A 16073-nucleotide genomic window follows, 5' to 3' on the forward strand; every position below is an offset into this window, starting at 1 on the left:
CGAGGCGTGCAAACACCGACACCATTAAAGCAGTGTAAAAGCATTTAGCCTGCTTTAAAGTGTCATGCGCATATGCCCCTCATTTTACCTACACAGCCTAATATATCAGTTGGTTCCTAACCTGCAAATGGACACTAGAATCATATATTTGGCATAGGGTAGAGTGAGGCTGAGGAGGATTTCATTGTGAAAATTTTCCCTCTTTGCTAGCAGTCTTTTCTTGTACTGGCTGCAGCACTTGATTTTATTTCCAAACTCCGAGGTCCTAGGGGGTCATCAGTCCCCAGTGTAGAGCCTTGTCTCAGCATTGGTAGTGTGGTCTAACAGTACCTAGAAGTGCATGGAGCAGTGGGTAGCTTGGCTAGGGCTTCAGTACACAAAATCCAATGACTTTTCTACACCAAGCAGAAATTCCACCCCGTCCCACCGCTACCTTCTGCTTGCTCTTCGACCATAAGATTTCTAGAAGGGGCAATCAAAAGAAGTCCTCCTTTCGCTCCTTGGTGCCCTGACATCAGTCCAATCCCCAAGGTAGATCAGATGTCCTGAATGTGGCTGTTGTGTATCAGTAGATTTTTGCATCTTTGAGATACAATCTTTCAGTTACTTTGCTATAATATCTTTCTTTGCCAAACACAGCTGCTTCCTTCCTTTGTTTTTGTCTGTAAGGGATTATCTACATGTAGGCAAATTGAAGAAGCTATTGCAGTGCTCTTACATCAGTGTACAGGACCCAGTCGGATCAATTGTACTAGCGTAACCCCACACTGTACAGAGTGGAGGCCTAACCTAGCCAGCTGCAGCAGCTGGCTAAAATCTTCCTAATATAGACCATCCTCTTTTTCTTTAAATGCAAAGACATTTTACCAGACTATCCCATTCTTTGTCCCTCTCCACATGAAGCTGTTAGGATTTTATGCTTTTAGGAGCCCCTTGGGTAGAACCGCAGTAACACCTCACTGTCCTGATATGTGTCCCCACTATGGTCCAACCTTTGGGGTAATGCAAAGGCTGCATATTAAACATTGGGTCCGAGGAGTATCCCACCTGGTCTTGTTCATTCCCATGGCTTTTCACTCCCCACTGTGTTATGCAAATACAAAACACATCTGGATTTGGCTAGTAAAGGTCCTGTAACACCTTACACTGTGCGCTGCACAAATGTTGATCAGTATTACTGCTAGCTTGGAGTGTGGAGCTGTCACATACTTTGTTTAGCAACCGATTCTGACTTCCCCACCTACACAGCTATGACTTGCCACCAAGGCCTGGTGTCAGGGGCAGGTCTAGGAGCTGAAGCTGTGAGTTGCCACTAGAGAGCTGGTGCATCAGGACAGGCTTCTATCCTTGCTCTCCGGGCGAAGGTGTGAGAGATCCTGGGAAACTGGAGGCCTTCCAACTTGGGTGGCACAGTTGTGGGGAGTGGTCGCATGTTAATGGAACAGGAGCTGGGTAGTGTGGCTCAGAGATAATCCAGCCCTAGAGTAGTGTGACTTTCACTTGCATACATTTAGCCTCAACTTCCTCTGTGCAAAATGAAGTTTATTTTCTACCTAAGAGGACTTTAACAATCTTTCATTTCTCCTCAGCCTAAAGAAAGATGTATGTGCCAGAAAGTTTGTAAAGAAAGACCTTTTTTGCTAGTTTTTAGTTGGTCTAATAAAACATACCACCTCTGAACCCAGAGTTTTAGAGTTTTATGTTTTTCTTTGTCTCAGACCAACACGGGTACAAAATCGCTCCCTAAAACTAGGGATGCACCAATAGAGAATTTTGGGGCCAATACTGATGGCCGGTTTTTAACAACCCATATCGGCTGTTACTGATCCGATTCTGATATGCAGCTGGGAAGCATGGAGAGCAGCGTCCAGCTGATAAGTCTGTTGTGGGGGGAGGGGTATGCGGGGGGGGGGCAGATCAAGGCCCTCATAATGAGGGAGGGAGGGAGGGAGTGGACCTGGGACTGGGGCTGAGGCTGGGGCTGGGCCTTAAAGCCACTTTAAGGTGTTAATGTGCAGACAACCCAGGGGTTAAGAGCTCCAGGAGCCACCCAAAATAACTGGGTCCTAAGTTAATGCCTGAGTACTAAGATTTTGAGCACTGAAGTGGGTTGATACTGCAATGAAACAAAGCAGACTTAAGTTAGAGGTCTTTTGACAGTCAAGAACCATGGTTTTGTGTTTGGGGGATTGAGAGGAGGAGGAGGAGGAGCATGTCCACACCAGCCTTTGATGAACAAACAGTACCTGCTTTCTTAACTTCTTCTCTGCAGAATTGGCCAAAGGTAGGGTTACCATTAGAGGTGCATCGATACATCAGTCCCATATTGGATTGGCTCCAATATAAGGAAAATTCATAGTCTCAGCAATTGGCTTTTTTTGGCTGATGTGGCCAATAATATGGCTGATAAATGCCCTATTCATATGCTCAGCCACAGTACAGCATGCAGGCAGCCAGGAGTGCAACCCAGCAGCATGGAGAGCAGTTTCCGGCTGGTAAGTCTGTTGTATGGGAAGGAGCCGGAGTGCAGCGCCTGTCCCAGCACCAGCCCCACTCCCTCCCTCACCACAGGGGCCTCCATCTGCCCCCTGCATGCACCCCCGCCCCACCCAGACTTACCAGCTGGAAGCTGCTCTCCAAGCTGTCCAGCTGCATATTGGCTATCGGATCAGTATTGGCCAATCTGGCTCATTTAAAATGAGCCATCAGTATCAGCCAAAAAATGCTCTATCTATGCACCCCTAGTTACCATATTTCCAGTTTCAAAATAGGACACCTGTGTGGGGGGTATGATTGTGGGTGGGGGCACTGATACCCTACCTGTGCCCCTCACCCTCAAGCCACAGCCTCCCCAGCCCTGCTGCTGCCCTCACTCTCAACCTTCATCCCCCTGGCCCTACCTGTGCTTCATGCTCCTAACCCACAGCTCCCCGCCCCCCTGATGCCCCTCACTCCCAAGCCACAGCCCCCTGCCCCCCCAATTCTGCTGGTGCCCCTCACTCCAGACCCGCAGTCTCCTGGATCCCCCAGCGCTGCTGCCCATGCAGCTCCCTACTGCCCTCAAAGAACTCCTCCCACCCTACACCCCCTCTGGATCCTCCCATGCATTGAAATCTTCACCTGGACTCTTATTTTAAAAAATCAATCAGCCTCATATGCCCTTTAAAGAATCTTTATTATGGCATCTTTTTCTGCTTTATTGCATCTGAGTACATAGCTTTATGCTTCACTGCTCTTGCCTATGAAAAATGTTCAGACATAAAAGTAATAACAACTCCCAAGAATCTGAAAATTCAGATAGAGAAAGGAGAATTTATGGCCCATCAGATTGCTGAATGAAGTCCCATTTTATACTCTCACAGGAAAAGTGCCAAATCCTTAGCTACTATAAAAAGCATAATTCCATTGAGTGCCATCCTGTTACACCAGTTTACACCAATATGGAATCTGGCTTATTGTGCTTAATAGACTTCTTACCCAGAAGACCTATCTGCATTGGCTGAGGTCCTCAAAGGTATCTAACTCCCAATGATTTTAATATAAAGGAGATGCCTCAAAGTGTCTGGGCTGTTATGCCTGACACATTTTACAAGGCTCTTTATGGGTTATGCCCCATGGATTACTCTAAAAGAGCACAGAATTAGCCCCTGTTACTGTAAATATTCTATGGGGGATGTGTGATTTCACTCATGCATGCTGTGCTCCCAAACGATAGTCGAGTCTGTGAGAGCAGCTTCACAATTAAAATCAATTCCACTGTATTAGGAAATTTGACTTTAACATCCTAGTCGATTCCTATAAGTAGGAGTGCCTTTTCTATGAAGCATGAAGTTGAATTGATAGCTATTTGTATACATAAACTCAAGTGCAGCCTTTAGGTATGTATTTCCCTGTTAATAAAATATATAGGGAAGCTGCCAACTATGGTCATCATCTGATTTTGCTGCATCTTAACCTGTTGTCTGTGTTACAATGGTTATTGGGTTTGAACTAAGAATTACAGAAATAGGAACTTTTTTTTATATGATGAACACATGGATGGCATGGCATTAGGCACTTCTACTCTTATACTCTCTCAGGGCTTTAACATCTATGTTAGCTAGTGGGAGGGCTCTGTCTCCTCTCACAGGGGATACACCTATCTTATTATCATATCCTTGCATATGGAGATTAATAGAATGTATTGTTCCAGTCCCAATGTCAGTAGTGGGTGGTGCCTGGATTTCATTTGCTTCCATGTTCAGCAAGATGGCAGGTTCTGCAAAAATTGCATCTGTCACTTGTTCAGAATCCAGCTGTCTAAAGCCAGGTGGAGTGGTGTACACCCCACTGGCTGCCTCAGTGATGCTCTCAGAGGTTTGTGACCCCTTCTTGATGCCTGCAGGTAGAGTTGCACCAGACATATCTGCTGTACCCTCAGGAGATGGTAGCTGACCTGGAGATCCCTGATTCACACCTGTCTGTCCTGCTGGAAAAACTATATCCGGGCCCTCTGAGTTGACCACTGCCTGATTTGCTTGGAAAAGTCCTTGCAATCCAAGTAAAATTAATCCAGCGAGGATCTGAGCATCTGTTTGCTGCACAGGGAAAAGAAAGATGTGGGTCCTCTGGGTAGTCAGGAGCAGAGTGGTCTAAATAGCTCTGGTAACCTCTGAAGGAATTGTCCCTGATCATTAGAAGCCAGATCTCTCAATCCTTATTCAAATTGACTAGCACCCTGCTCTGCGATAGGCCAGCAACTACACTCCTTCCTAGAGCAAGGGGAAAAGCCACTGGCTCTATTTTGAGACCCACTCATGTCCATGGGTGTAGGATGCAAAGCAGGAAGGAAGCTTAGGGCTTTTCCTCCTCCCCAATTAAAGCCACTACCCAAGCAAAGCAAGCTTGCAGAAAATCATTTAAAGATTTTTCCTTAGAAGAAATGGTATGGATAGAGCCAGCATCAACATGAACAAAAATCTTGCACTAGCATGCAGGTGGATTTGGTCATTGGAGAGAGGGCTGGCAGCAAGTGAAGTCCTGTGTTGGCACTGGATTGTTTTGTACATTGTTAATTCATGTAGTTTCACTATTTTATGAACTCATAAGAGACACAGAGGTTTCATTAGAAGGACTAATTGAGAAGTCTAGGACTATATAGTTTAGACTACCAAAAGATGTATTGCAAGCAAAGTAATAAACAACTGAGGGAGGCAAATACTGCTCTCATGTGCGTCTTAGATTCATAGATGCTCGGGTAGGAAGGGACCTCAACAGATCATTGGGTCTGACTCCCTGCCTAGGCAGGGAAGAGTGCTGGGGGCAAATGACCCCAGCCAGATGCTTATCCAGCCTTCTCTTAAAGACCCCCAAAGTAGGGGAGAGCACCACCTCCCTTGGAAGCCCATTCCAGATTCTGGCCACCCTTACTGTGAAGAAGTTTTTCCTGAAATCTAACCTAAATCTGCTCTCTGTCAGTTTGTGACCATTGTTCCTTGCCATTGTTCCTTGTTCTTTTCTTATAACACAAGAGCATGAAGATTTAAATGAAACAGCAAGTTCCTTAAGTTTTAATGCGTAGAAATAAGCATTTCTATTCATCAACTGTAAATTAATCACCTTTCAGTCTTAATATATCACTGAGACTAAGAACTTAGACGGATTAACAGACCTTTCTTAAGAAAAAGAAAACAAAAAACCCTGCCCAATAAATAAAAAGAATAAACATTTATGAAGCTAATGAAAAATCTACCATTCTTTTAGAGGAAAGTATTCACTGAAGGGATAGAAACACTCATGCCTTGGGATATAATCCAACCTCTACTGGACAGGACCAAGATAATTTTTTCTCTTTGATCATTCCCTAATTGTCTATTGTAGTGCTTATTGCAATTTTGAAACACTTGATACAGGCCTGTGTGAGAGATGAGATAGGAAGACTGCTTATCTCATAACTCTAGGAGTTACTGAGTTTATTTATTAGCACATTTTATAAAATGAAAATAGAAAGGAATGAGTTATTTACCATTTCCTCTGAGCTCACACCTAGTCCCTGAAATCCAACCAAAAATATAAGAAATGAAATTAGCACAAAGTAGGATCAACGCGAAAGAGCTTTCTTTTCATTTTAAACTAGATTTGATATGTTAGTAGTTTTCCTAGGAGAGGACAAGGGGACTCTTCCTTTTCACCAGGAAAACTAGAAGCAGACACGCAAAATTACAATCAGGATGTAAACTTAATTTGTATTAGGAAAGCTGCATTAATTCAGCTAGACTGATTTGGAATTGATCTGCTTAAACCAGTGTAGATTAAACCCTCTAATGCTGATGCACTCAAACTGGGTTAACTGTCTTAAATCAGTTTAGTTTAATTCTGTAATTACCCATACACAAGCCAAATGGATTTAGAAGAAGCAAAACCAGTTTAGGGTTTGTACTGATTAGACATCATTGATTTTTTAAAGCAATTTAGGTAAAATAAAACTTTCCTAATATAGACAACTTTCCTCTATTGACCTGAATAGTCATGAACTTCCTTTTAGGTTAGTAGCCTTGGAATAAGTGAGGGCTCCACTGGTTAGGTCCAAAACCAAGATTCCTTTGTGGGTAAGTGGGACCTCTTCAGTACTGTGCCTTAAACCCAAAGCCAGGCCAGCAGCTGAAAAAGTGATTCACTAACTTGTTCCCAAACTTCATTGACTTTATTTCCTTTTCTTGACTGCTCTTTGATAACTTAACCCCAAATACTTTCATGAAAAAGGGTTTTGTTTACCCACGTTTGGAGATTGGCTGCTGCTCTCTCATGTAAATAACATTATCTGGGATTATCAGACAATCAGAGAATCATAGAAAATTAGGGTTGGAAGGGATCTCAGGAGGTCATCTAGTCCAACCCTCTGCTCAAAGCAGGACCATCCCCAACTAGATCATCCCAGCCAGGACTTTGTCAAGCCAGGCCTGAAAGCCTCCCAGGATGGAGATTACACCACCTCTCTGGGTAGCCTGTTCCAGTGCTTCACCACCCTCCTAGTGAGAAAGTTTTTCCTCAAATCCACCCTAAACTTCCCTTGCTGCAAATTGAGACCATTGCTCCTTGTTCTGTCATCTGCCATCACCGAGGACAGTCTAGCTCCATCCTCTTTCAAACCCCCCATTCAGGTAGTTGAAGGCTGCTATCAAATCCCCTCTCAGTCTTCTCTTCTACAGACTAAATAAGCCCAGTTCCCTCAGCCTCTCATCAGAAGTCATGTGTCCCATCCCCTGAACCATTTTTGGTGCTCTCCGCTGGACTCTCTGCAACTTGTCCACATCCCAGCATGCTGTTAGCCTTCTTGGCAACAAGGGCATACTATTGATTCATATTCAGCTTATTCACTGTAATCCCCAGGTCCATTTCTGCAAAGCTGCTGCTTAGCCGGTCAGTCCCCAGCCTGCACCGGTGCATGGGATTGTTCTGTCCCAAGTGCAGGACTTTGCACTTGTCCTTGTTGAACCTCAGAGATTTCTTTTGGCCCAACCCTCCAATTTGCCCAGGGAACATAAATGGGTACGTTCCCTGCTCTGCCTGTTTTGCAAGAAGTGGAGTGCTCATGCACAGGGCTAGCCTTAGAGGTGGGCAATACCGTCCACGGCCTAGAGTGCCATGGTCGGGGGCAGGGGGGCAGCCCATGTTCACAGCTCACATGTGTGAACAGCCCACATTCACAGCAGTATTCTTCCCCTGCCTGGGTTGATCATTATCCCAAACAGGAGAAGTGATGCCCAAGCCAGCCCGACCCCATCTTCAGCCACTGCTCAAGAGGAGTCAGGCCAGGCATGTCACTTGTCACCCACCTGCCCAATGTACCAAGCCACTCTGCCTCCCTGCTGGACTGCACCGCACACCCTTGCCCACCTGCCTCTGTGTGCAGCAGCATCATGGACTTGGTGGGGGGCGGGAGGATGGAAGTTGCCTGGTTGTGGGGCTCAGCAATGATGAGGGCACCAAAATACAAGTTCACCCAGAGCACTATTTTCTCTCAAGGCCGGTTCTGCTCATCTGATGTGTATTCCCATGCGATTTTGTAGATAGTCAAGATCTGACTGTCATGGAAACCTGCATCGGGGAAGTCATACTACTTTGGCCTCTCTCACCATCCCTGTTTCTTGGTAGGAACCATCTCATGCATATTATAAGGGCCACCACAACATGGAGTAAGAATAGATGCGCTCACTCATTGAGTCCTTTCATAACAGCAGTCCTCTATGATAAATACTCCCCTTCATAAATTGATTGGATTTCCTAAAAGTAGTTAGGTTTTCTGTCTGTCTTTCTTTTTTTTACTCCTATAGGGATGCTATTCTAGACCTTGACTGCCATGATAATTAGATACCTCTTGCTAATTTTCAGCTTAATTTTTTTTATAACCAGGTAATACCCATTTGTTCTTATGCCAATATCATCCTTTAGTTTTTGTAGTTTCCTCATCTCCTGGGTGGTTATTCCCCTGATCTGTTTATAGATTACAATTAATTCCCTTCTCAGTCTTTGTTTTGCTTGGCTATATAATCCAAGCTCCTTTATTCTCTTCTAAAAAGATAAGCTTTCAATTTCCCTGATAATCTCCATAGCCTTTTCTGTGCCTGTTCTCATTTGCATTCAGCTTTCTTGAACATGGGAAAACAAAACCATATTTAAAATTCCAGATGATGTCTCACTAGGGCCCTGTACAATGCCATTAATGCTTCCCTATCGCTGCAGTAAACATCTCAACTTAAACCAGGACCATGGTGGTGTTTTTTTCCAAAGATGCATCACATTGGTAGCTTCTATTCATTTTGTGATTGACTGACAATGCCACGTACACCAATGTCTACAGTCATTGCCAATGAATAAGCTCCCAGCTTAGAGAAGATATTTTTGTCATAGGCTTGCTTTTTGTACTGTTAAATTCTCCCCATTTCTATTATTCCAGTTCTCAAGATAAGGTCATGAAGTCCATGCATGATATTGCCTTCCTCCTCCGTAATGATGTCTGTTGACTTTGTGTCATCAGCAAATTGCATTAGCCTTTCCAATTTTTGGTGCCAAGGCCATTACTAAAGATATTGAATCAAATCAAGCCTGGTGTTTATCCTTGAGAAAGTCCATGACTTGCCTCCCTTCAGCACAATCTGTTGTTGTGTCCCTATTATATTCTTCCTTACATGTTTTATGAAATTTGTACAAATCCCTAGCTTGTCCACACTAACAAAAAGTTATCCTTGGGGCTTTGCATCAAGTGGAGGTGGATAAATGAGGTCTACAGCATTTTCTTTGTCTAGAAAACCTTTTTAAAAGTCAATTATCTAATTCTTTAAAAAGGCAAGAAGTGCTGGTTAAGGTAAAAGTGCCTACTTCCATTTTCAGAAGTACAAATGACTGAGAACCCCTGCTGAATAATAACAATATGGGATCTAAAGCATCTTCCTTTCTTACCTGTGGCCCCATTTGTCCTAGTATAAGTGGAAGCACCTGAAAAATATTATTAAATGGAAGCTGTTGAGAAATTCAGTATAAAACTATGATTGGTCAGACAGTTTAGCGAGATAGAATACTTTACAATTATTTTATACCAAAGGTACAGTGCTGTAACAATAACCAGATGTCTGCCATCCTTCCTCCATCTCTCAATATTTCTGCTCTTCCAGCTAAAGTAAGTGTGAAATGCAGGATCTCCTGTTTTTCAAATGCCAAGCAGATTTCTCATTTACCTCAAAATCAGAGATCACCACAAGCACATGTTTCCCTAGGTGTGTAAGAAGGCTGTGCTACCAGCAATACAGTTCCTCCCTGAGTTGGTCTTTCTCAGGATCGTTTGCATGCAGGAAGTGGCAGGGAGAGCTGTGAGCACACCATAACTATGATTCTAGACATAGGCAGAGATAATGTGAACAGATGCCTTTGCAAGGGTTTCAGACAAACGTCTGCAGCAAAACTAAAGAAGGAACTCACTCCTTGTTGCGGCACCAGATGTTGTGTATTCGCTCCACCTGCTCCTGTTGGCAGTGTCTGTGTAATTGGCACCCCTCCTGCTGCACCATTCACCTGCATGATGGGAGAAGAGATGGTTGGTACTGTGAGCCAGAATCTGTTCTATCTATTACATGTGTAAAGTGGACCTAGGCACCTAAGGATGATCCTACTGCACCTTGTGCAAGTCCCTAGAAAACAGTTAATGCAAAAGGTGAAGGGGGGGAGGATCCTCCTCTTCCTCACTGCTTTTATGCAAAAGTAGATTCATGAATGGAGTTTCATGGAAGTCAACGGAATGGGCTAAAGTTGCACTTAAGCACTAGTGCTGGTTGTACAGACCACAGGGGTTTACTTCGGTTTAATTCTCCCTAAATTAAAGTGGTGGGTCTCAGGGCCACCGCAGCCACAATGGGAAGCACCAGCCCTCCTGCAGGCATGGAGGGAAGCACCGGGCCCCCGCACTGCTCAGGCAGGCAGGCTCTGGGGAGAAAAAAAAAGATCACGCTCACCGCATTTCTTTTTCCTTCAGGGGAGCCTGCCTGCATGGGCTGCTGTCGAGCTGCACAGCCTCTGAGCTATACAGGGCCCGGTGCTTCCCTCTGTGGCTATAAGGTAGCAAACTAAAACACCTCAGACATGTTTTATTTTGCTGCATCCGAAAGTCATTTAACATGCAATATGCCATTGACAGTGTAAACAGTCGCACCATTAAAGCGGTACAATAGGGCATTTAAGCCACTTTAAAGGCCAATTTGGTAGTGTGTACAAAGGCCCTAAATCCCCTTAGATCAGTGGTGCTCAACCTCTTGGTCACACAGGCCATATGAGTGGCACAGGGCTAGTCTGCAAGCCAGATTGGACCGTGAGATCTGGCACTGCACCATCTTTGTCCTGTGCACTAGGATTGGTCTCAGGGGGCCTGACATTGCCCCTTCCCTTCCCCTGCTCACTGTGATTGGATCCTGAGGGCTTGGCACTGCCCCCCCGTGTGCCAGGATAGGGTCCCAGGGACCCAGCACTGTCCCCTTCCAGCCCCCAACACCAGGATTGAGCGCTGGAGCCCAGTGCTGCCCTTAGCCCGCCCTGCATTCTGGGATTGGGTCCCAGATCCAGCACGCAAGGCCCAGGGCTCCCAATGGGTCTAAAAATTTGGCAACGGGGGATATGTGGCACCCCTCCCCCACCACCAAATTTTCAGACCTGTGGAAAGCCCTTCAGGACAGAGGACATGGGGCTGTGGGCCAAAATTGGCCAACAAGTCCGGGGCTGAGCATCCCTGGCTTAGATGAATTAGATTACTTAAATTCTCCCCACCCTCTAAAATATAACAAATAAAGCCTGACCTTTACTACCCAATTTGTTTAAAATCCTCTTCAAAAACCTGAGACTTAGAGCAAGCAGGTTTGTGAAAAATCATAGACATTACAGTTAGAAAAGGCCTGATGACTTATCTCATTGCCCTTTTCTGTTCAGGATTGGCCATTTTAGAATCTAAAAGGTATTTAGTCAGTTAGTCTTACCCTTTTGTAAAATATGTACTCTGTATGCATGCCTGCCGCCATATAATGATGACTTAATCTTTGTCATCCTGCACTGGAAGAGGATCAGCCTCTCCATTATTAAGTACCCACCTTACAATAAATATGTGAAAATAAAGTACAATGGCTGCAAGCAAAAAACAGGAAATATATAAAAAAAACTTACTAGATTGATATCTGCTCCAAATGGCCATACCCTTGTTAATGGGATGAAATTTAAAGTAGGGAAGACCTGTAACAGGGGGACATTAGTAAAGAAGAGCTTGTTATAAGCTGCCCTCCCCAAAACAAGCTACCTCCCGTTAGACTCACATTACTCATGGCAGCATAATGCAAGTAGGGAAGATAAGGAGTTAGCTGGGAGCAAAAGCTGCACTTTCAGATCAGGACCTAGTATCATTTGTATCAGAAGCGATACTAAGACTATTTACTCTGCATGCAGTTGAGTGAATAGTCCTAGGGCTATCCCTTTGCAGGATCAGAGCCTAGAAGTGTGTGAGCAGAGCAGCCTGTAATTTGATGAATATTTAAAATCCAACAGCATTTTGATATTCCATATTTCAAGATTAACAATGGAAAAAATGTCAGTCCTGCTTTTGCAAAATGTTCTCTTTAAATCAGTTGCAGACCCTGATCAAAATTTGATTTTGAAATGTGATTTTTTTCTTTTTTTGCAGCAGCGGCAGGAGAAGTGGTTTACCATTTTCCCCCTTTTTATGATTAGCTTGAGTGTTGAGACACTGGGAAGAGGTGAAGGCTTGTAAGAAATGTGTAATCTAAACCCTACATCAAAGGTTCAAAGGGTATGGAGGAATCCTTTTCTCTAGCATCAGGATTGGAGTCTTGAAAGCCCTGTAGAGATTCTGCAGTCAAATAAGCTTTCCCCTGACAAGTCACATTAAAATCATTCTTTAAAAATCTTCCTCTGCTACCACCTTGGAGTTTTCATGGGAAATCTCAGGAAAGGTTTTCATCAGTAATAATGGCAGACCAGTTTGATCTGGGAGATTTTTTTTCTTGTATAACTGAGATCTGATCACTTATCTGATCAGGTATGTCCCAAATGAATGCAGTCAACCAACCCACAGAAGCAGCATGGGGTCACCCTAGAAGAAACTTGTTAAGCGTAGGCTCCACCCCCCAACCTAGTAAGGATATAAGCTCTATTGTTACTTTGCTACTGGGAATTCTAAGGGACAACACAGGTGCAGACATGTGGTGCTGTTAGACGTATGCTTGCTTATTGGTTTGAAGGATGTAATGACACACGTAAATTTGGAAAACTTCCCCAGAAATGAAAATGACTTCTAATAGAATATGCTGCTAGAAACCACAAGCAGCATTTTAAAATAGGAATCTGATTACATTTCAACTATTGAAATGGTAATATTAGTAGCAAGGGGCCAAGATGACTCATACTGCTCGAATAGAAAACTGGAAGATTTAATCCTTTCTAGATTTAATCCCGTGCTATAGAACTTGTGCTGCCCAGTTAATTCTAAGGAGGACCTTGCGATGAAATCACATAAGCACTTTTCATTCAGCACTCTCCCCAAGTTCCCAGTTGAACTCTCAGCTGTAGTTAGCCACTCTAAGCCTATCCTGGAAAAAGCAGAATATACAGTAAATCAAATTATTATTGATAATATTTGTTGCTAATGATTCAAAGGTTTTCAGCATCTAATAGCTGTTTATTCAGTGTGAAATGCAATGTGGGGTTTCAGTGCAGTTCTTTGTAGATGATTCTTGTCCACATGGCAAAAACATTATAATAATAAACATTAACATTTGCAGAAGCCAAAAACCCTCCCAACCAATCCTCAAAGAGCACTTCACACTGCTGAGCCGCCAGGCTGCCAGTATTAATGCTGGGCAGAGAATAACATCCTCAATCTCAATCAATGGCAACCATGAAACTGTCTCAGGAGGACTTCTTTCAAGGCTGTGTCTGGGGCTGTGCTTGGGAGTAGACAGAATATGTTGATAGCAATGACATAACATGCATCAGCTCAGAGATTTGAGAAGCCCTATACAGCAACTCCCAGGAGTCTGTCACAACATAGACGCTCTTGCAGGGCTAAATAACCCCAGGGCTCTTGCCTGTCCCCATTGAGCAGTGAGGCTGTTTTGACATTTTGCTAGATCAGCCAGGGCCAGGAAGTCAGCCCAGCTGGGCTGAGGATGGGAAATCAGCCCAGCTGGGCAGTCATGACTCCCTGGCCCCGGCCAGATCTAGCACAGGGGATGGGAAGTTAGCCCAGCTGTACTGACTTCCCATCCCCAGCACTATGGTCAAAATGTTTTGACTTTCGAAACATTTCAACTAGCTTTGTTTTGAGGCTGTTTCGAAGGCCTTTGTTTCGTTTCGATTTTGCTGTTTCGACCTCAAAATGAGTCAAAACAATGTCGAAATGAAATGGACGGTAAAATTTCACACCGCTCTACTGTTCAATGTCATTAGAGGTAGCAGAGTCTCCCCATATACACCTGGCTAAAAACTGGAGTTTTGTGTTTGTTGGAAATACCAACAAACCAATAAATACCATTTGGTTTGTATCTGAATCAAACCAAAACAAAAGCTTTTGAAATTGTTCAGGGAACTGAAGCTCCCTGCACCCCAAAACTGCTCAAAGACACTGATGCTTTGGTCAGTTTCAGCTTCTGCTAGAGGAGCCCAACCTTCCCAGTACACGGGCCTTCCTTGCTAGGCCTATCCCTCACATCCCTGCTTTGAGTTTGGTGAAGTTTGTTGAGCCCAAGATACTTCAGACTAAACATTTTGGGGTCAAACTGGCATTTTCCAATGAAAAATTGTTTTGCCATAAAATTTCCAGCTAGCTCCATCCATCTGAGAGTTTTCCACCATAGAGTGAAAATGTCATTTTTCCCTTTCAATCTCAGATCTTGTATGCATGCTGGGAATCCTTCTTCCTGTACCATCCACAGTGTAGACCTAAATAATATGCCTGATAGTAAACACTCCGCGTGCCATACCTGGTTTGCCTGTTGTGCTAGCAATGCTGTCTGATCAGGAAGCAGTTGTGCTGGTGGCAGTCCCAATCCAGTGTTTACCTGTTGCTATGACAACAAATATTTTACGTATGAGATGAAAAATTATATGTTTTGCATTTGTTCACTGTTTTCTGTAATTCTGAGAAGAAAGCTGCAGTCTCTTGATTTTTAAATTATATGCTTTCTTCTGAAAATATAGCTGCTGCCACCTCTGCTTTATGATTCCATAATGAATAAACATAGCAATTAAGTATACCTTTCATTAGCTGAAAAGCCATCAGTGTTTACATAAATGTTTATATTTATTCAGTTTCCCCATTCCCTTCGTTCAGGGAAAAACAGATTTGGTGCTGGGTTAAAGCACTGAACTGAGACAGAATAGCTCCTGTTCCTCCTGAGTCCTGTTAAGTTACATAATCTTTCTGGGCCGTGTTTTCAGAGCTGGTCCTTTCTTTATGAAAGATTTTATAGTATTGTGTCGGGGGGGGGTTTCCAAAAAGCTAAACATCTTCAGTTATGTTAGGGGAAAAGCACCCTGAATAACTCTGTGAAATAAAACTGGAATATTGGGGTTTCTATTTTCATTGCAAACTTAGTATGCTTTTAACCAATCCTATTTAGTTCTTCACCAGCAAAATGGACTTATTCTAACCATGTTTTCTGTCTCATGCCCTCTGGCTTTCAACCCTTTGAAAGAGCTGTCTTCTTCTCAGTGCTGATATGATATGACAATATACAATATCATAATATGGGATACGATAAGATGTGATAAACAATAGGGACCTGATCTCAGCCTTATGCATCTCTGTTGATACATGGGGAACTAACATTGATACATGGGGAACTCAGTTGATACATGGGGAACTGACCTGGAGATCTGGTTGCCACACTCACCAGCAGGTTATGCTGCCTTCATATACAGTCAATTATTACAACTGAGCTGCAGAAAGTGACAATAGATTTTGGGGCTGATTATCCTCTGTCTTACAATGACATAGAGCCAAGGGGAGAATTAGACTCATTATCTCATACTTCAGACAGCTTGAGGCTCCTGTGGTATGATGGAAACCAAGAACTAATCTTTTATGACAAATTAAACCCCAATACAAAATAAAGTATAGGCAGTACCTGGGTCTGCTGTGGAATGTTACCCAAGGAGCTGTATAGTCTCATTAGTTGCAGTATCTAGTAATTGAAGATTAGACATTTTCAGACACTATTAGTGTATATTCTAGTCTCTAACTGTTCCTCATAAACTAAATGTAAAAGCTACCAATTAGATCTATAATTCTAGATTCATCGTTATTTTCAAGGCTCAATGAATTATCTTCTCGTGTGTATCATCACTGCAGCTGGTTTATGACATCCATGCTAAAACCTATAATATAAATATAACTTTACTGCAGGCTTGAAGTGAATTTTCACAATCTATAACGGAGTCACAAGAAAGCTGTTACATTAAGATCTCTATCCTAATACCCTGAACAATCTTAACCCTGAGCTTCCTAGGACACATCCCATATGTAAAGCTAGGCAAGGGCCTAAGCT

The 16073-nt window shown here is 43.4% G+C and overlaps 1 protein-coding gene across 1 annotated transcript in view; it reads right to left on the reverse strand.

Annotated features, from left to right (window-relative positions):
- LOC102383901 (ameloblastin) overlaps positions 1-16073 on the reverse strand; it is a 132413-nt gene that overhangs the window by 27297 nt on the left and 89043 nt on the right. Inside the window, exons 4-9 of the mRNA XM_025202525.1 lie at positions 15654-15710; positions 14508-14591; positions 11680-11745; positions 9955-10047; positions 9439-9474; positions 6005-6031 (exon numbers count right to left, since the gene is read on the reverse strand). Coding sequence (XP_025058310.1) covers positions 6005-6031; positions 9439-9474; positions 9955-10047; positions 11680-11745; positions 14508-14591; positions 15654-15698 — 351 coding nt within the window. The 5' untranslated portion in view covers positions 15699-15710. The remainder of the gene's footprint in view (positions 1-6004; positions 6032-9438; positions 9475-9954; positions 10048-11679; positions 11746-14507; positions 14592-15653; positions 15711-16073) is intronic.

Source organism: Alligator sinensis, unplaced genomic scaffold, assembly GCF_000455745.1.
Source record: "Alligator sinensis unplaced genomic scaffold, ASM45574v1 scaffold560_1, whole genome shotgun sequence".
Lineage (NCBI taxonomy): Eukaryota > Metazoa > Chordata > Crocodylia > Alligatoridae > Alligator > Alligator sinensis.